Source organism: Pleurodeles waltl, chromosome 5 (genome assembly GCF_031143425.1).
Source record: "Pleurodeles waltl isolate 20211129_DDA chromosome 5, aPleWal1.hap1.20221129, whole genome shotgun sequence".
Classification (NCBI taxonomy): domain Eukaryota; kingdom Metazoa; phylum Chordata; class Amphibia; order Caudata; family Salamandridae; genus Pleurodeles; species Pleurodeles waltl.
Genome location: NC_090444.1, coordinates 350,954,571 through 350,975,328, shown reverse-complemented (window position 1 = coordinate 350,975,328; position 20,758 = coordinate 350,954,571). Strand labels below are relative to the sequence as shown.

The window sequence follows — 20,758 nt, the reverse complement described above, 5'->3', positions numbered from 1 at the left end:
GACGTCTTTGATGGCCCTGAGACTTCAAAACAGGAGGCAAGCTAAGCTCAAGCCCTTGGAGATTCTTCACAAGCAGGAATATACCACAAAGTCCGGTCTTTGTCCCCTTTCACAGGCAGAAGCAGCAACTGCAGGATAGCCCAAAAAAGCACGGTCACAGGTGGGGGTAGCACTCCTCCTCAGCATTTAAGATCTCCTCCTTGGCAGAGGTTCCTCTTGGTTCCAGAAGTGATATAACTTTCAGGGGTTTTAGGTCCAATACTAATACCCCTTTCTGCTTTTGAGGTAGGCCTACTTCAAAGGAAAGTCTCTGTTTTTCACACGATCCTGCCCTGCCCAGGTCAGGCCCCTGACACACACCAGGGGTTTGGAGACTGCATTGTGTGAGGGCAGGCACAGCCCTTTCAGGTGGGAGTGACTACTTCTCCCTCCCCTCCTAGCACAGATGGCTCATCAGGATATGCAGGCTACACCCCAGCTCCCTGTGTGTCACTGAATACAGAGGATTCACAAACTGACCCAGACAGGGAATTGACAAACACAGAATGGTTTAAGCAAGAAAATGGCTACTTTCTAAAGGTGGCTTTTTCAAACTAACAATCTAAAAACCAACTTCAATAAAATACATATTTTTAAATTGTGAGTTCAGAGATCTTAAACTCCACATTTCTATCTGCTCTCAAAGGGAATCTGCACTTTAATAATATTTAAAGGCAGCCCCCAGGTTAACCTATGAGAGAGATAGGCCATGCAACAGTGAAGACTGAATGTAGCAGTATTTCACTGTTAGGACATGTAACACACATCAGTACATGTACTACCTTTAACATACACTGCACCCTGCCCAGGGGGCTATCTAGGGCCTACCTTAGGGGTGCCTTACATGTATAAAAAGGGAAGGTTTAGGCATGGCAAGTGTGTACACTTGCCAAGTCGAATTGGCAGTTTAAAACTGCACACACAGGCACTGCTGTGGCAGGTCTGAGCCAGATTTACAGGGCTACTCGTGCGGGTGGCACAGCCAGTGCTGCAGGCCCACTAGCAGCATTTGATTTACAGGCCCAGGACACCCCTAGTGCACTTTACTTGAGACTTACCAGTAAATCAAATATGTCAATCAAGGATAAGCCAATTGCACATTCATTTAGCATAGGAGCACTTGCACTTTAGCACTGGTTAGCAGTGGTAAAGTGCCCAGAGTATCAGAAACAGCAATAACAGAGTCCAGCACACATCAACAACCTGGAAAGCAGAGACAAACGTTAGGGGAGACCACACCAAGGATGCCAAGTCTAACAGTTGTGCTTCACGGACATATGCATTTACGTCCACATCCCAGTCTGGCAGATGTCAAGGACAGGCACTATACAAGCCCACACAGTGGTAGCGACCTTAGCACTGGTGGAATGGGCCCTCAAGTCTTTCTGTGGGCTGCTTCTTGGCAGTGCATAGCAGATCTCAAAGAGGGCTATGGTCCTCTTTGTCTTCAGGAAACTATAAGTGCTATTTTTGTGCGAGGGATTATTGCCGACTGTTAAGAATTAGTTTACAACAGTATGCCCTAGAAGGAGATTAAAAATTCAGCTGAAATAGTGATGGCCGCAAAGAAAACACTAAATTTGAAACTAATGTGCTAAAAACTACAAAATATGCAAAGGACAGTTAAGGGGCTGGGGCATGGAGTCTCGCAAACAAGAGGACAGAAAGGGAAGCGGGAGGTTCTACCTTCGCTTATGCTCGGCTGGGCCAGTGAAAATGCAACTTTCCCAATTCTGCGTCTAATGCACCTGGTCTCCCAAATCAGTCTGGTTTCCAGTAAGTTGCCCAAACCATTTACCCTGAATTTTTGGAGCGGTTCTGTCTGTGTTGAGAATAGTCTAATCCCAGTAGCTCAGATGAGTGTTCATATGAACTGTGCCACTGATGGTTAAAGTACGTCTTGCCTTACTGACACAGGTGCTAGTTGCTTGGCTCTAAAAACTTCAAAATTCCCCCTTTGCCTCTCTCAGGCTTGTCCATAGAGGCAGCCAGTATATGCAACCAATGAGTTCCCCGTTGTATTTCTAATCCTGTTCATATATCTATGGGCCCCATTATTGATAATGATTCCTTTTTGCTTAGGCCATCTTCCCAAACAAATGTGTTAGGCAGGGAGATTTTGAACATCCTTGTACTGTGTTTTGTACCCCGGAATAGGTGTCCTTAAATATACCCCAATAACAAGAATAACAGGAACTTGTGCTATTGTGTAAAAGCTTAAGTTGCCAAAATGAAGTAGGTAAGGTTGTTCTGTATTCTTCAATCCTGGAGCCAGTCGTGCCCGGGCTCCCACCAGGTTTACAATCTGTGGCGGACGCTGCAAATCTTGTTATGCATCTGAAAATTTTGTTGATTTCTCCTGTAATTGCTGTTATGCTTTATTCTGTGTTTACACTCCTCCTGACTACAAAAAAACAACAGTTATCTACAGCCCGAATGTCCCAGTATGAAATACTGTTGCTGTCTTCTTTCCAAATCACCCTGACCCAGTGTCCTGCTCTGAACCCTGCCTTATTTAATGACCATCAGTGAGGATAGGAAGCCCAACAAAGGCATCTTCATTACTGTTCATGTTACCCAACCTGCATTGGTCTAACTAATGTGCTAATTAGTGACAGTGAATTAACATATTTGGTTGATGGTTTATGTCTCAGAAACGATGATGTTTGTCCTAGTTACTGGCTATGTTTTATGCACTGTGCATCAAAATGTGGAAAGTTACAATCTACCAGCTGTGAAATCGGCTCAAGTTCCAGAGCTTATTGTTCTCACTTGAGCCTGCATTCTAGTCAAAGAAACTACACATGGACTCAAAGTACAAGTTCGGAGTGATGCATGACTTGGAGCTCCTATGGATGCAAATGGGTCTCTTAACATCGCCTGGAACCCCCAAGTCTTTTTGGTGATTTACAAATACCACTAAAGGTGGCAGTGCTAACATTTGCCGTGCACCAGCATCCTTACAATAATGTATCAAGGGCCAATGCCCATTGCTGATTTAACCACTAAAAATGCTCCACTGTCTAAAACTGATGCTGCTTTCTAGGTTATAAGAACTGATTGATTTCCTGTACCAACATTAAAATACTTGTTTCAATTGCAGGAGCTATCCTCTGAAAGAGAAAACCAGTCTTGGATCAAGCAGCAAAGTAAAAGAGACCCTGAGGGGGTATGGAAAGATGGTACTGGGTGTGTGACGTAACTACGATGAGGAAGACAGTCAAGAGAACCAGCGAGCAACTATGCATCAGTTCAAAGGGCGTACATTTGAGGAACTTCAAGACCAAGTTAAGGTCTCACTGTGACATTCCAAAAGGCTTTAGAGGAATCATGCATGTCAAATCTTTAATAAATCTCATCATACAGGAAATTTCAACAAGGACGGTTGGTCTGCTAAGTGCCAAAAGGAGTGACAAATAACCTTTAACAGTGCGCCCAGTAAGACCTTGCTGAGCTAAAGATAAAAATCACAAAAGTGGGCAGCTACTTTGCCTGTAAGAGGCCAGTCTTAAAAGTACCACATCAAGCCACAAATTTGCCCGGAACCAATGACCTCCACTAACTCAGAAGGCAAATCAAACACAGTCAGTTACTACTGCTCAACCTCCACTCCTAGCATAATATTGGTTTGACAACGGAAGCGCAGTAGAGTGTGGTGGACCATAAAAAATGCCTATTCTGGACAAACTTTTATGTATCGGTGACAGCAGTATATAATTTTTATGTGTGGCGTGATTGATTTGTCATATATCCACCAACCATGCTCTTTTAGAATGTCCTGTAATTGTGCCCGGTCTGCAGCTTTACATCTGCCAGTTTCACCAGTTCTGTCAATAAATGGGTCAGGTGTTAAATTCTAGTCCCCTTCCATAATCAGTTTAGTCTGTCTGTCCAAATTCCATGAAAATCCTTCTCCGCTGACCCAAGAAGTTAGTTTTACAGTCACTGGGTGCATACACAGGGTCTATGATGAGAGATTGGTCACCTATCCTTAGTTTCACAAAACATGACTGACATCTGTGTCATTCCATGTTTTCACGACCCTGTGGGGAAGGGACACATACGTCAGGAAGCTACTCTACATTTTCTAGAAGAGTTACAAGTTTGCTGGGAACCAATTATAGTACCTGTCTCAGAGTGCATATAAAAACTGCCCACTCTCCCCCTAACCACACTCCCCCGACCCAACATGTTTTCAACTTGTCAACTTCCGCGGGTGGAATATGAGTCTCCTGCAAAAAAAGATTTATTGGCTCTGTTGCGACCCAGGTAGTTCAGAATTTTCTTTCTTTTAACAAAATCATTAATTCCACATTTACTGACAAAACACACAGAGGTAGAGTCTGCAGTATCCCTTGTGCCATGGTGCAGAAATTAGGATACAATAAATAATGACAATGTCCGGAAAACCTAGACACGTCCAGAGGAAAGGTTTGCGATCTTGTCTGTCTCATGTATAGGTAAAAAAGGGTTTTCACAAGTGTTAGTAATCCAGTCATGCTGCCCACCCATAGTCCCGGTCACTGAGTGCTTGCTGCGTTAATCTGCGCAGGACTCTGTGGATACAACGCCCTTCTAATGGGTGCCAGGGGGCCCCACTCATACCAACAAGGAACATTTTAAGGCTACCACCAGGGTGGGTTTGATATTCAGTGCCAATGGACATATTATTAAGAGGACCAGTAGTCCATAAAGGAAACATTCATCTCTTCTGTTCTGATGCTTCTATTGGGTGCTCTTTCAGGGGGGACCGAGACATGTTGCTTTCTCTCTCCAGGGTCAGGATATCCAACACTCTGTAAAGTCCCACCATAACCGAATGCCTATGGTGAGGGGGGAAAATTCGGTCCTTGATGTGATGCTTGTGATTTCACTGTTTGAGCCTGAGGTCCGTGTGTTCCACCAATTTCTCTCTGCTGTTCTGCCATGGACCGATCTCTAGCAGCCTTTCTATATAGTCCAAAAAGTTCCCCAACTTGTCTGGATTGTCGAATTCAAATGTGCGTCCTTGGATAGTCACAATCATCTTTGCTGGGTCTAACAGGCCACGTTTCCTCATTCTAGGGTGTAGTGCAAGGAATTGCTTTCTGTTTATTGCCATGCCATGGGAGAAATCAGCCGTGTGTGGACCACTAAGCCCTTTTACATGAATGGGGAACCATTCAGATTTGCATTTGTTTGCCTCTTGGATAATGGGTTTGGTGTACAGTGCCTCATAAGACGTGCAATAATAGCTGTAGGTTTGTTCACTGGTGTTGTGGAACAGGATATGAGTCTGTGTGCTTGCTGGAATGTCAAAGTGCCTGGGTATGGAATATGTAGAATTTGTGGTAGAAAGGATATCAGGAATGCTGACTGACTCTCCAAATCTATCATGTTTCTTTGTAATTGCTCATGTTCTGTACCCCAGTCCGATTGAAGGCTTAATAGCCTATCCAGTTAATTAATGCGCTTGTCAAATGTATTGAGTCGAAGATGCATGTTTGTAAGGTCCAATCTAAGAGATTTAATATCTGCAAACAGGTCTGTCATTGTAGCATTAAACAAGGTGATTTTTACAGCCGTAACTTTTTTAAAATTGCTTCTAAAGTATTTTCTGCCATTGTGATAGATTTGCTTAGCGAGTGGGATTCTTCATCTGACAGTGCTTCAACAAAGGACAAAAGGACAATTGCCCAGACGTTTTTGAGACAGACATGCACAAAGAACCACTTGTAACTGGAAAAATAGAGCTTGAAGACAGGGAACTTTGCTGCTTCGAGTATGGCTTCTCTTTACTAAAAATAAAAATTTAACAAAGCACCTGCCAGGCTGAACAGGTGGCGGTTTTTGGTATAGGCATTTAGGTGGGTCCGTAATCACAAACACTGTCAGACAAATCCCTATTCTCACCCCACCAGTGTACTAGATGCTCATCCAGGCCTCCACCCTAGGACTCATTCACTGAGAAAGTTGTGTCCGGTCTCAGACTGTATTCGTGTAATGCTCACTGTACTGCTGATATAGTTCCGGAGACTACTGTGTGCCTGACTCGGTATTAAATATTCTCAGTACAGGGGTAGCACATCTGAACAGTGGCCAAGACATAGTAAATAGAACTACTTTTGACAACCACATCTTTTATTCTTCCGAATATATCACTGCCAGGGGTTGTAAGTGATATGTGGAGAAAATACCACTGCAGTATTCAACTGTACACACCTAGGGGCATGGGCAGGGTTGTGAATTCAATGTACCCTGGTATGTGGCTCTCCAAATCCTCGTGTTCCCTTCCACAGCAAGGTACTGCTCTGCTGCATCTCAGTCACCAGTACACAGCTCGACTTCCAGAGAGCTCTCCTCCGCTGCAAGTGGCTTTCCATAAAGCCTGCTGCACCCGCCGGTCTCCTCCTCAGATTAATCACATGGCTCTCTATGTGCCCAGATGAGCAAGGGCCCTGCTGGTCACTGCACTTGCCAAGTCTCCTGCTCCCCTTGCTAAGAGCATGCGTTGTTCATATCAGGCTCCCAAAGGGTCTCGGCTCTGTTGTGAAGGCCACAGAGCAGCGGGTTGGCCAAGGTGTTGGTAGAGGCACTGAGGTTGTGTGCATCAGAGCAGAGGGATAATTTACCAGCGGTCACCTCCGTCCCCAAATGGTTATGCAGCTTTTCCCCACTCCCCAATAGTCTGTTTCACTAAAAAGGAGTAAGCTATCAAAAGCCACCTCCATGTGAGAGGCTTATACATCATTGGAAAATCAAGTGAAGTGCATCCAAGTGTGTCAGCAAAACAACAGTCATACACAGGCAAACGGTAGGGGCTGTACCCTGTCCATCACAAACTGTCTCAGCCAAAGAGGGTGTCCTGGGACCAACAGCAAAATACCACTGGCCATGGCCCACAGGGATGCAAGTAGCAGACAAATGGGCAGACAGTATTAACCGACCATAATGCCAGACTGGCCAAGAAAAATATTTGCTTTTGAGAAGCCTCAATCCTCTTGGACTCTGTTATGATTTAAGATTGGCAGAAGAAGCTTCTCTGTAAGCTTGGCACAAGAGGAATCTATTTAGAATGAAGGCAGAGTGAAATTCCAGGGAAAAGAGTTGCTTTTGTCTCCCTGGCATGGATCAAAGTCAGGTCGTATACTGGAATAAAGCTTGAAACGACCCCCACTAAAGCTATGTGTTATTATTGGAAATACCCAAAATTTTGGTGACGATTGATCCCATTACCCACGAGTTCGTACACGACCTGGATGGTCCCAGCGGAATCTCTGCGTGGATGCAAGATCACAGCCTGAGTTTTGATACTACAGGAACCTGCCCATCCTTGCACAACAGTTTAAAAAGTGCTAATAATTATGAATTGCAAGCCAAATATACAAGAAGATTGTGCCCAACAGTGGTATTTGTTTAAGTCTAAGTGTGCACTGCATCTTACCAGCCCTGCTGAAGCCTCCAGCCAATACCTGCGTGGGGTGTAACAGTGAAGTTGCCCATTTCGCTGTGTTTGCCAAAATGTGGGTCTGTCAGTGGTAAACAGGGAGGACGGTGAGAATACAACGGCCAGTGCAAGAAGCTTGCCCATACTTTTGGCAGTAACCGTCAGAGTGAGGCTCGCGCATTCCTTGGTGGCGATCTTGTTACTGGAAGCAGCGCGTTGAGGAAAATGCGTTCCAGTGACGTGTGACGTACAGGCAGCGCCCTTTTGATTGTGGCAAAGTTGTTTCGAACGTGCAGCCAGTGCCATTTTGAGGGTGGCAAAACCCGTTCAGTGATCTGAAAACCTTTACTCACACCGTTTCAGGACCTGCACACCATATTTCACCTGTTTAAAAAAATAAAAAAACATTTGCGCGCAATAAAGGTACTTTAATTTATTTTCTGGGAAACGTTTATTCAGTGATCTGCACACCAACTTCTTATAGCCATTCTGTGGACCCAACTCGATGATCTGCACACCATAATATGTTTTAACTATTGTGACATTCTAGAGGTGCGGTTCAATGTTTATTTCCTTCTTCTTGAAGCTGTTTGCTTCCTAATTAATCCTATATTTTTACAATAGTATATTTATGGTGTCTCAAGGTAACATTACACCTCTACCTTTGTTTCTACTACAATCAGAACCATCTGCCATATGCTGGGAAGATTGGGTGGAAATGTTGGAAAATTATATCATAGCTTTAGATGGACAAAAATGTTCTTCAGCGCACAAAAAAGCTGTATTGTTGAGTTCATTGGGCTGTGAGGGACAAAGCTTTTTTTAAATACCTAACTATTACATTAGGCCCTAATGGTCAAGCAATGGATTATACTTTTAAGGAAGATATCAAAGGACTTGAGAATAGATTTGCAAAGGAGGTAAACCTAGTAATGGCTAGAACTACATTTTACACACAACCTCAGAATGACCATGAAACTATTGATGAATTTGTAGGAAGATTAAGAGAATTATCTGTCAAACGTCGGTTTGTAGCCATGACGGAGGAGTTGATACGTGACCAGCTTATTGTGCAGTGTTGAGAAAGGAAAATTCAGGAGAGGTTATGGGCAACAAAGGATCCCACGCTGAAAAAAGCCATTGAAATGGCAAACGTTATTGAGGAGTCACAGCGTTGCATAAGAGAGTTGAGTAAAAGGGATAAGTCAAGTGAAGTGACAACTATGGTGAGTGAAAATCAGAACATGGAACAGGAAGTCAATGTAGTATCTTGGAAGGGGTAGAGAGATGCAACAGTGGCCAAGACTAAAAGGAGAGAATGTATCCGTTGAGGGAGCATGTATCATTTCTCAAATGAAAAAAAATTAAATGCTTTGCAATAAATAAGGAATGTAGAAAGTGTGGTCGCAAAGGTCACTATGCGTGTATGTGTAGGGAAAATAGTAAGAGCAGAGAAGAGTCGAAGCCTACGGTGACTTTTGTAGAATAAGTAGATGAAATCACCAGCAATGATAGAATTTTAATTATTGATCAAGAAGAAAGGATAGAAAGTCTGACAACAATAGGCAGTAAGAGGAGGACATGCAGACCAACAGCTAATTCTAAGATAAATGGGTGTGAGATAAACCTTATGGTTGATTCTGGTGGTTCACTTTATACTACAATCCCTGAAAAATTATTCAAAGCTCATTGGAAAGATGTGAACTGTTGCCCAAGGATATTAATCCAGATGGTTACCAAGGAAAAAAGATTGATATTTTGGGGTATATGTAAAGGCTCATACAATATGACACAAGGTGCATTGAAGGTAAAGTTTATTTTTCTGCAGAAGGTCCTCCTATTTTAGGGTGGATGCACCAGTTTGACATCAATATTGTAATCAATTCCAGGGCACCCAATCAAGTATTAGTTGTGGAGGACGTTTAACTAGAAGATATACTGAATGGTGCCCAAAAAGTGTTCAGAAAGATTTTGGGATGTCTGAAGGGGAATGCACAAAAAATTGTTCTCAAAGAAGATGCTATACCAAGACAACACAAATGTGGTAGGGTACCCCTTGTCGTGAGAGATGAGGTTAAAGCGGCACTAGAAGTTATGTTACGTGAAGGCTTCATTGAACTGATAGAGGCATCTCCTTGGATATCACTAGTGGTGATCATTCAGAAATCTGATGGTCGGATAAGATTTAGTGTTGACTTAAGATCATTGAACCAAAATATTGTAGTTAACACATATTGCCTTCCTAATATTAATGAATTGTTATCATATGTCAAGGGTTGAAGGTATTTCTTGAAACTCGATCTGAGAACGCTTATCATCAGATCAAGTTGCATGAACGTTCTAAAGCTTTGACGGCATTTGTAACTTCGAAGGTTCAGCAAGATTAGCCAGATTGGTGACAAGATTACAAGAGTATCACTACAAGATGGAATTTGTTCAAGGATGGAAGAATGTGCCAGCAAATTGTTTGTCCAGATTATCCCTTGATTGGGAAATGGTAGATGGTCAGTCAGTAAAAGATGTTGATACAGAAGAAGCAGTATCCTCAGTTCAGGGCGCTGCAGAAAATGGCATGGGTGCTTTTACGAAGTGGGACTGGGAGGAAGAAATGAGAGCAGATCATATTCTTAATTAAGTCATAAAGATGACGTGTAAAGGAGTTAAGAGAGAGAGTGCATTACCTGTGTCCACAAGACCTTACTTAAATGTGTTGGATGAGTGATCAATTTGTGGTGAGAATGTAATAATGAGAGGTGACCAATATGTTCCACCCACAGGTTTGAGGATTAGATTGTTCAATCTAGCACATGTGGGGCATTTAGGCCAGGGACTAACTAGCAGAAGCGTCAAAGAATTGTTTTGGTGGCCGGGTTTAAATGGACAAGTTAAGGACTTGGTGGAGAGATGCAACATATACAAGGGGAGTGAGAAAAGGCTGAAAGTGGGTGACAAGAGAGACTGTTGTCATATTGAGGATCCAGGGAAACCGTGGAATACCATTTGTCCTGATTTTATGGGACCGATATCAGATTTGCCATTTGAGTTAAGGTTTGCAGCTGTAATTGTAATGCATTGAAGGTGGCTCATAGTAAACTTTATGAGATATATAACAATCAAGACAACTATAAAAGTTTTGGAGACAATTTGTGAGCAGAAGGATATACTCCTGGGCTCATTACGGATAATGGGACTCAGTTAACGTCTAATGAGATGGTTACATTTTTAAAGCTGTGTGGGGTGAAACATTCCAGAACTTTGTGATACAACCCAAAGGGAAATGGTATTGCTGAGAGGGCCAACAGACTAGTCAAAGAAACCATTCAGATGGCTATAGCTAATCATTACAGTGTGAAAAAAATGATTTCTGAGATGATACGGGCTCCTCAAACAACTATTCATAGTACATTTCAATTGATGACGGGCGATTAGCAGGCACCAAATTAGTTCCTTCATGACTTAAAGAGTGGGTTTTGTCTGGTGGGGGAAAGTGTAACGAGACCATTGAAAGATTATAAAATAAGAGTGACTGGGTCAAGATTAAATCTGGAAGGGTGAGAGGAGGAATTTCAGTTCGGGTATTGAAAGTTGGTAGGTTTTATGTGGTTGTAGAAGGAGGGAGGGGTGAAAGGTGGAATATTAGGAATGTTGCTTTGAATCAGAGAGGTGGAGTGTGGATGGAGAGAAGATGATGGATGTTCTGGTACAATGTTGTTTGCAAACAAGAGTAATGAAGAGATAACATCGTCTGGCACAAGATTATGTGAGAAGGAAAAAGATAAGGAAGTTGCTTGTGTACATCTAGACACGAATAAGGAGGTTAATGGGATGGATAGTTCCAAGGTTGCTCATAGAACGCTGGCCTATTTGGGTGATTATGTGAGATCTTGAAGTTTATTTTGTTTTCTTTATTTTAATTTACGAGTGGTACAGTGTAGCTTTTACAGTTATCAACGTTATCTTTTCCTAGGTATTATTTTATGTATTTTCAAGTAAATTAATTTCCGGTTTAGTATGTAGTGTTCTTTCTTTTGATTTCCTTTTTTTAGTAATATTAATGTTGGGAAAAATATTGTCATGTTGATGTGGGGAAGGGAGGGGGATTTGTTATGATTTAAGCTTGGCAGAAGAAGCTTCTATGTAAGCTTGGCACAAGAGGATTCTATTTAGAATGAAGGCGGAGTGAAATTCTAGGGAGGTCAGTTGTACTATCTCCCTGGTGTGGATCAACGCCAGGTCGTGTACTGAAATAAAGCTTGAAACAAACCCCACCAATGCTACGTGTCATTACTGGGAACACCATAACAGACTCCCTATCAGGAGAAGTCATGGGGAATGAATTGGGATTCACCTTATACGTTGAAGCCTAAACCACAAAGCTCTATGCAGCAGGATGTTTGATAAGCAAATAGGATCATAAGGAGCCAGTCTGTGATGCCCAGCCTTCGGCCTTTTTTACCGTAGCCCAGGAACAAGGCTTTGACAAACTGGCCTTCAATGTATAAGTAAAAGCCTAATTGAAAGGGAGGAAAGGTGCAGATGTGAATAGTCCAGGCTGTAAAATTTCTGGAAAGGCGTTTTAGTATTGAGTGAGGGCTGCTGTAAATCAAGGACCTCAGCAGCCTCCTGGACCACCACTGTAGTGCCTTGCATGATTTAGAATTGAACCTTTCTGGCTCTGTGAGGACTCCGTATCAGTGTGATGTAATCGCTAGAATACAATGTAATGAACGCTTGGTTTAGAATGCTGGAGCTCACAGGTACATGGCTGGGGAAAAAAGATGTGTGATTTACAGCTCTGTGTGTGGCCTAGTCATTTAGGGGGTACCAGGCTGGGGAAGACGCTACAACCACTACAGAGAAGACACTTTCTTCTGCTGGTGGCCCCAGTGGTGTGTCAAATCCTACCTCAACATGACGTGTAAGATCCACTGGCCTCTTGTAAGTCCATTTAAAAGTTATGATTTGTTCAATGAGTGGGGAGAGAACCAAGGTATTCAAGGACTGGAAATGAGCCATTGTTGGCGTTTTAACAAGGGTATAAAATGGTGAAAACAAAGTGGAAGTGAAGAAAAAAATGTCTGTCTTGAATTTCCTGCTAAAATAGGGGCAGTAACTTACTGTTGTGCCTTCGATATAAAAATGCTTCTAAGGATAGTGTGTGCACTAATCGAGAACATTATGCAGCAAGATTCCCTTGAAAAATGACAATGGTTCCAGGAGCGACTCCTCCATAAGAGAGGAGGTGTGTTGCCCCTCTCCCCTCACACACACCAACAGAAGCAGCTGCAAAATCTTTTACCAAAAAACAATAAAAAACTATGTTTATTATTGTTTTTTGGTAAAAGGGGTGGGGCCACAGGCTTGACGAGCACTGACTGCGCATGTATGTTTGGCCGGCTATCTTGGGCTGGCCGAACACACATGCGCAGTAGGATCTCTCCAGCCCAGCACTGTGCTGCTCAGCTGGAGAGAGCAGGCACAGTCTCTCCCAGGCTGCCTGGAAGCTCCCTGGTTGGGTGCTCCCAGCCAATTCTTACGCTACTCTAAACAGCGTCAGGATTGGCGGCAGTACAGGCTGCATTAGAGGAGTGGTGCAGTGGTGACGACGGCGGCGCCGATAAAGGTACGTTTTTTAAAAACATTTTTTTAAATTAATTTCATCCCCACGTGCGCTGCCCCGGTTAGCCCCACGAGCCGCTCCCGATTGAAACTTCAGTAATGATATTTAGTAATCCTTCAAAAAACACAAGAGGTGACATACTATGGTGTAAATGTGGCTGTCCCACTTTTTAATCTTTTGCACTAAAGTGAAATACAGTACTGCTGTCATATCTATGTTTAAAGCAGTAACAGTTCACGGACATCTTGGTTAAAAAGTTAATGTATGCAGAAACTGAGCAAATACAGTAAGAAATAAACACGTCTGGACGTACAAACGCTATAACATGATGATGAACAGTGTTTTACCTTTGTTTTTCCAATTTCTCAAGTTCTTCTCGCTGCTGTCGTTCGAACTCAAGTCTAGCAAACATAAAATAACACAAAAACAGAACAGTAAGTAGTTAGTCATTTATCTGCAGAACTGAAGCAAAAAGTAGTTCAAAGTAAATTCGAGGGCAGAAAAACAGACATCAGGCAAAGACCATGAACAATTTTCGTTAAAGTGGGTTTGCAAAGTTAGATTTGCTTTTTAACAGTTGAAAGAGCTCCCCTGTCAATTGGTCCAAATTAGATTGCCTTACATACCATTCCAGGTGACTGTTTCAGTTGATCATTAACAAATGGTTTCAACTGGATCCAGTTGCTTAATATATACTGAGCTTTTACAGAGAAAAATCCAATTAATTCAAGTCGTGCCACAGAATTCTCCACTTGATTGTAAAGATGTCCACTGGTTTCAGTTAACCGGAAGAATCTTTTGATTTGGTTTCCTAATGAACAAGTACAGTCAGAGTCCCCAAACCTATAAGCCTCATTTGGATTCAAAAAACATTTCTACATCTAGTAGACTGCAATTTCCACCATTTTTTACTCAGCATTTGTGATATATGCATCTACTAAGCTTAAATGCTTACAATCGTCATTATTGGTATCAACCTGCTCCGAAACACAATATTAGCTACAAGCACATAACAGAATTTTACTTTTATTACTATTTAATATGCACATGCTCAGGGCCAGTGGATGTGCACAAAAACACAATGCATTTAGAATAATGTGCAACCTATTTCCAGAAAATACAAGCGATTTACAAGCGATTTAATAGTAAAAATGCATTTTTAAACATTTGAAAATTCTGTTTAAACTTCGCTCCACCATTGTGTGTGCTGTAACAAATATATTAAAATACCTTTAAACGTCTTAGAAAAAAGTATTGACTGCCAAGTACCTAGGCATCATAAATTTAAAGCGTGTTAACTAGGGTAAACAAATTAAGGTCTCATGCCTTCCATCAGTTTACCAGAGACTTAAGGGGGCACACTCAGATGGTCTCACTCTTTGGAGTCATATTTGTTTTATACTACGATTTCAAATTGTTTTTTTTTTCATCTTTTTTTTTTATTTGCAGTATCTCCAAACCCTAGACTTTGCCCATTGCCCATCGTATGAGACTACTTTTCTCACTGGCAAGTCTGCGTCATGCGTCGGCATCTCCCATGGCTACAGAGATACTTAATAAGGAGCAAATAAATCAGCATTAATATTGACAGGTCTGCAATGAGCTTGGCTCCCCGACGTGAAGTCTGATTAATCTAGTAATTACCATCCAGGGAAGGACTGGGACAGGAAATAGGCCCCGACAGCAAAATAAAAGTGTACCCACTAGATCGTTTTTAACGTTGAAATTTGCGCTATGTAAGTGTTTTGTTTCCTGTAGGTAATGTTTGTTATCAATATCAGGGAAATCAACAATAAAAGTCGGCCGAGTAGACCATACAAAAGGCCCACAAGCAGTCAAAAAAAGTGTCACAAACTGACCTGCCAGACCAGCCCATCGGGCAGTGCTAGATTGCCCTATAGATGCCCGTATAGGCCAGCCCGACCCTGTTACCATCTCCTATCTGTACGTCTAAGGAAAGAGAAATATCTAGCCTAGTGAGAGGTACCCCTACGCTATTTTTAATACCTCACTAACTACGTAAGAACATAGTGAGCCCATCATATCTTCTGCTTTTGGTCTTATGCAGTAAACTACTCCCTGGTATTTGCTGTGAGAAGGTATCTGATTTGTCAAATAATAACACTGTAACCTTGAAATTAACACCTATTGGTTGAACGTTAATGTTCTACTGCTTTCACCTAACTGCCTGGAAGGAATTTCTTTGTATCATCATTTCAGTGCAAGTCTTTTCTAGGAAAAGTAGTAACTGCTGCCTAAAATATACCTTCCTCAACAGTCCACATTGTGCCATGCCCAGTGATGGCAGAGCAAACCTCTTTGGGAGATAATCGAAGACCTTAGCTATATCAATATACGAGCCATGTCTCTTTGGATCTTTTTGCCCAGAGAGAAATAACTCTATATTGTTCACCCTTAAAATCTCATGGTTTGAAGAAAGCACTGGCAAGACTCAGATTTATTTATAAATCATTTTATTCATTTTAGGTGCTTAGCACAACAACTACACCATGGAATTTAGAACTGGTGATTACAATTACATATATTCCATCATAGTTTCCAACAAGACCAATGTCAGTATCCATTTCAGAGAATTGCAGTCAGATAGTAAAAGTAGTTTCAAACACCTATTTCCGCAAATCAATTTTCACATCAATTTGCAACAACAAGCTTTTCTTTACTGTTGGAGCAGATATGCTAATACAAGAATTTTCTAATGATTTGCGTATACATACTAATGAGAAATATTGATAAAAGGAACGAATAATTGAAAATAACATATGAGTAAAATGCGCCCACGGGGAGTGGTCACCATGTGTGTTAAAAATGCTAAAATAATGAAAAATAATACAAAATGATGTATTAATATGCCATATTTGAATGTATAACCTATGTTTTATGATGTTTCATATTCTTAACTTAGCTGGACTAGAGGCCTGGTCAGCTCTGGGCCTTGCTTGCTTAAACGTGGAGCTGCCGAGGACTGGAACTGCAGAAAAGGGCCTTGAACTGCACGGAGTTCAGACGGGCTCTGCTAGAAATTTCTGCAAATGTACCACAGGATAGGAGATGATGAAAACAAATTGATAAAATTATGTGTAGAGTAGGCTAAACGTACTTTCCCAGGACTTGAACAATAGAAGCACTGACTAAAGGACTGTGGGCAACAATTGTGTTACCTGAAGATGATTTTCTCATTGACACAAGGACCAATCATATTAATGGAACTTGATGTTTGAACTGACGCAAACAAATGGTAAACAGAAACTATAGGTTGGAATCATAACCCCGGATGAGGTTGACCAATTAGCAATTTGTGGGACGGACTGAGAGACCCTAATAAAAAGTCATGACAAGAGCAGAGAGGAGAGAGCGGAGAGGCGAGAGTTGATGACGTCAGGAGACGCTGTCCGAAGTGCTGATAATTGGGCTTATACTCTGTGAGCCTGATACTTGCTGATGACTGGTGACCTGGAGAGGAAGACTGACTCGTTGCTGAAATATCTTGGATAGGTAGCTATAAAAATGTGACTGACCAACGTGTGCTTTGTCTTCTAGATACCAACTGCGCTGTTTTAAAATGTTTTTCTCTATAAAGATAGATTTTTCCAAATTAATGATTTTTGTCTAAATTGTTTTCGCATGAAGACCCACATGCTGATGCTAATTTGAGTTAGGTAGGCTGGCAAGGGTGACTTAACGGTGACAGTTGACAGACTGACTTGCATTGCTGAATTATTCATAATGTTAAAGGATTTGCTGGCTTATGTTGATGTTCGTTTTTGATTATCAATAATTCTTGGTTAATAGTTTGCTTATGATGCTAATAAAGTTTGACTAACAAAGTTGAATAAAGGTTTTCATTAGAATTGTAACTAATAGGGAATAAAAACGATTAACCTTTTTGAGAGTGATGGTATTTTCTTATTAGATAGGGCTTTTCCTTGATGTTTCATGTTGATTGCTATGTTTATAGAAGATCCATTGGTTACCACTTGACTAGGATACTCCATGCGATCCAAAAGGTTCATCGACCTATACGCATCCCCTTGTAAGTTTACTTACTAAGGACTAGGCACGCTAACACTACTAACAATGAGCAGTGCTTGCAAAGACCAAGTAATTTGTGTAGCCGTACAGGGAATATGCCTGTTATGCATATGACAACGATTTACAACACCATTAATCCAACAAAATCAAAATACGAACAGTACTACACAGGCAAATCGTTCCAGTCTAGGTCATATGATCATACAGTATATAGGCTTACCAAATCTACACAGCATGTCATTCGAACACACTATTTGTATGCAATATAACATCTTCAAGGAGGTAAATCGTCACTTCCCCTACCAAATTTAAAAATGACTATCTCCCATCAACAAACATATTTATAATCCTATAGCAGGACCGGAGGAGAGGATTATGCTTTATAATCATTAATTTGCAGATTATAAATTCCAACAGCAGCCATATCAACATTAGCTTTGGTACAAAAAAAACTAACATTTCCAAACGTCCATTAGATAGTGCAACAACAATAACAACCAATCTTGTCATGGCAGTTCTAGTATAGTCCATTTTCACTGTCCATGCTACCTCTTTCCTTCCCTGCTGAGCAGCTGCATTTAAGTGTTGCTCCCTTCTCTACTGCTTTTTGGTAGACTTTGCAAGTATATTACCTGTGTTATTGGTATTTTTGTACTTAAATTATTTTTAATTTACAGGGTTTAAAAAAAATGTTTTCTCCTTACACGGCAGGTGTGTCTTGATTGTTGAAGGCCAGGGGCCGCAACTGAGGTGTGGCCCTCCAGTTGCTAGGTGGTGCTACTGATGTGTGCCCTGAGCAGCCCCTCACTCACTGCAATGCCGTCTGTCAGTTTCCATTAGATTCAGGAGACATGAGAAGCAAGAGCTGTCCGGAGCCTTCCCCAGCTTGGAGACACACGCCCCAGACATACAGGGTCAGTACCAATGCGCTTTATCATGCATCGACGTCCAGACAGGGCCTGTATTTATGAATAATTTGAAGGACTGCAGGGTCCGTATTATTTACTTAGGCCATGCCGGCCACTTTTTGTGACGCCCTGCAGAGTCTGTTCCATTATTTAGGCGGTTCAGGCTGCTTTAAGATGCCATGTGGGCCTGTATTATTTTTGTATTCACAGACCTGTGGGGTCTGTACTGTGTTTTTCGCCTTCTCGGCTTTACAAGGGACACTGGCCCAGGCTGACCCTACAAATATTTGGGTGTGTGTACCTAGGGCCTTGACCCCTCACACACTGGTGATCTTGGGTCCCCCAAAGTACCTACTGGACATCCCAGTGACATGATGTGCAGTCCCATCTGTCTTCATATTGACCGCTCCTTTGAAGGTTATACAATCATATGAGAGTGTTAGTCGAATAAGAGGCCTTGTCCTGCGTACCTTGGGACGATGACTTTTATGAGACAGCTGATGCCTCCATTCATAGGGCGGTGGTGAAGGCAATGGCCCCTGTCGAGCAACGCCTGTACAGGCATATCCTTGAAAACTATGCAAGATTCCCCGACCTCAGATTGCCCTAGAGTCGGGCCCTCACACTCAAAACAAAAGATTAAGGAGATAGAGCAGGACACATTCGCATGCCTTAAGCGGGCTTTCCTAGCACAGACCCAGACCCCTGCTGGAACCTTGGGACGGGCTGATGAAATGTTGGACTGCAATTAACTGGTTTCACCAGACATTGGGGATGGTGACAATTCACACGGAGACTCGGACAAGGAGGCAAGCCACTTGCAGCCTTGGCACCCAAATACTGTCACTTAGAACTGTGATCATCCCCCTCCCGAGACAAGGTCTGACATGTTGGACCTTGATGATATCGTCCACCCACACTCAGAAGAACGGGCTTCACTGGCCAAAGTGGCTCAGTATATCGCGGGCCGTCTCTGCAAACCTCTAGAAAAGTAGACATGCAGTCACCTGTGTGCGGAATGCCCCACTCCCTCTCTAAAGGGGAAGACAGACCTGTTAGAAATGGGGTGTCTAGTTGGCAGTCGGTTTGAACCCTGTCCAAGTAGGGACCCTCACTCTAGTTAGGATAAGGGAGACACCCGCTCAGATAACCCCTGCTCACCCCCTTGGTAGCTTGGCACGAGCAGTCAGGCTTATCTCAGAAGCAATGAGTAAAGCATTTGCACATAACACACAGTAATAAGTAAAAACACTACAAAAGGACACCACACCAGTTTTAGAAAAATATCCAAGATTTATCTATATAAAACAAGACCAAATACGATAAGAATCCAACATACAATAAGAGAAATATGCATTATGCAAGATTTACTCAAAACTACAGTTCCTTGAAGTCGATAGCTCCACCTGGGGCTATCACGGCGTCATGATCAACAAAACCAACAATTCAGGCCGGCCGCGGCGTTGTGGGCCAGCTACGGTGTCGGGAAGACCGGCAAACAGTACCTTGGATTTGCAGGGCGTCGTGATCCTCGTGGTGAGCTCCGGAGGGCGGCGTCACTGACGTCTCGGTGTCAGGTCCGGAGTCGGTGCAGGAGTCGTCGGGCCCTTGAGGTCACACGCGTTGCAGATCGAACTCCAGGCTGATGAAGTCAGGTGTGCCGGCGTGGATGGCGTTGGGGCCGCGGTGCGAAGTGGGACGATGCGACGTGCGGGCCCACAGGTCACGGTGCAGGCAGCAGCTCAGTGACGGCGTCCAGCGGCGTCGGTGAAACCAGGGCTGCGGTGTGAAGCGGGGCGGTGCGAAGTGCGGTGTCCACAGGTCACGGTGCAGGCAGCGGTGTCGTCATTGCTGAAGCGCTGTTGTTGGTAAGCCCAAGCCAGCGGTGCGGGACGGGACGGTGCTTTGTGACCCTCACGAGCGGTGTCCACAGACCACGGTGCAGGCAGGATGCCTGGTGACGACACAGGAGTTGATGGTGCTGGCGTCAGGGGACCGGGGCTGCGGGACGGTGCTTCGTGTACCTCACGAGCGGTGTCCACAGGCCACGGTGCTGGTAGCGGCACCAGTGTCAGCAGGAGCAGCATCGTCGGGGATGCCCAGGCTGCGGTGTGAGCAGGCGATGCCGGAGTGCGGGGCCCACAGGTCGCGGTGCAAGCAGCGGCTCGGTGAAGTCGTCAGATGACGGCGTCGGAGAGACCAGGGTCGCAGTGCGAAGCGGGGCAATGCGACTCCGTGTGGCGTTGGCAGGTCACGGTCCAGGCCAGCGGAGTCGTTGGCAGCGTCGCAGTGGTTTCTCCTCTTGAACAGCACAAAGCACACAGTTCCCAGTGCTGCAGGTCCAGGAAACTGAAGTCTTTGGTGTCCCTGAGACTTCCAACAGGAGGCAAGCTCTACTCCAAGCCCTTGGAGAATTTTCTCAAGCAGGACACACAGCAAAGTTCACCCTTTGCACTCTTTTCAGGCAGAAGCAGCAACTGCAGGCCAGTCCACAAAGCAACACAGCAAAGGAACAGTACTCCTCCTTCAGCTCTTCATCTCTTCTCCTGGGCAGAGGTTCCTCTTGATTCCAGAAAGATTCCAAAAGTCTGGGATTTTGGTTCTTCTTCTTATACCCTGTTCTGCCTGTGAAGTTGGCAAACTTCAAAGCAAAGTCTCAGGAGTTTGCAAGATCCCTTCTTGTCCAGGCCAGGCCCCAGACACACACCAGGGGGT

The 20,758-nt window shown here is 43.3% G+C and overlaps 1 protein-coding gene across 2 annotated transcripts in view; it reads right to left on the bottom strand.

Moving 5' to 3' along the window:
- The window catches only part of KIF16B (kinesin family member 16B), a 1,953,564-nt gene that overhangs the window by 920,394 nt on the left and 1,012,412 nt on the right, over positions 1-20,758 (bottom strand). For both annotated transcript variants that reach the window (XM_069234094.1, XM_069234093.1), the window contains exon 18: positions 13,433-13,486. In XM_069234094.1, coding sequence (XP_069090195.1) covers positions 13,433-13,486 — 54 coding nt within the window. The remainder of the gene's footprint in view (positions 1-13,432; positions 13,487-20,758) is intronic.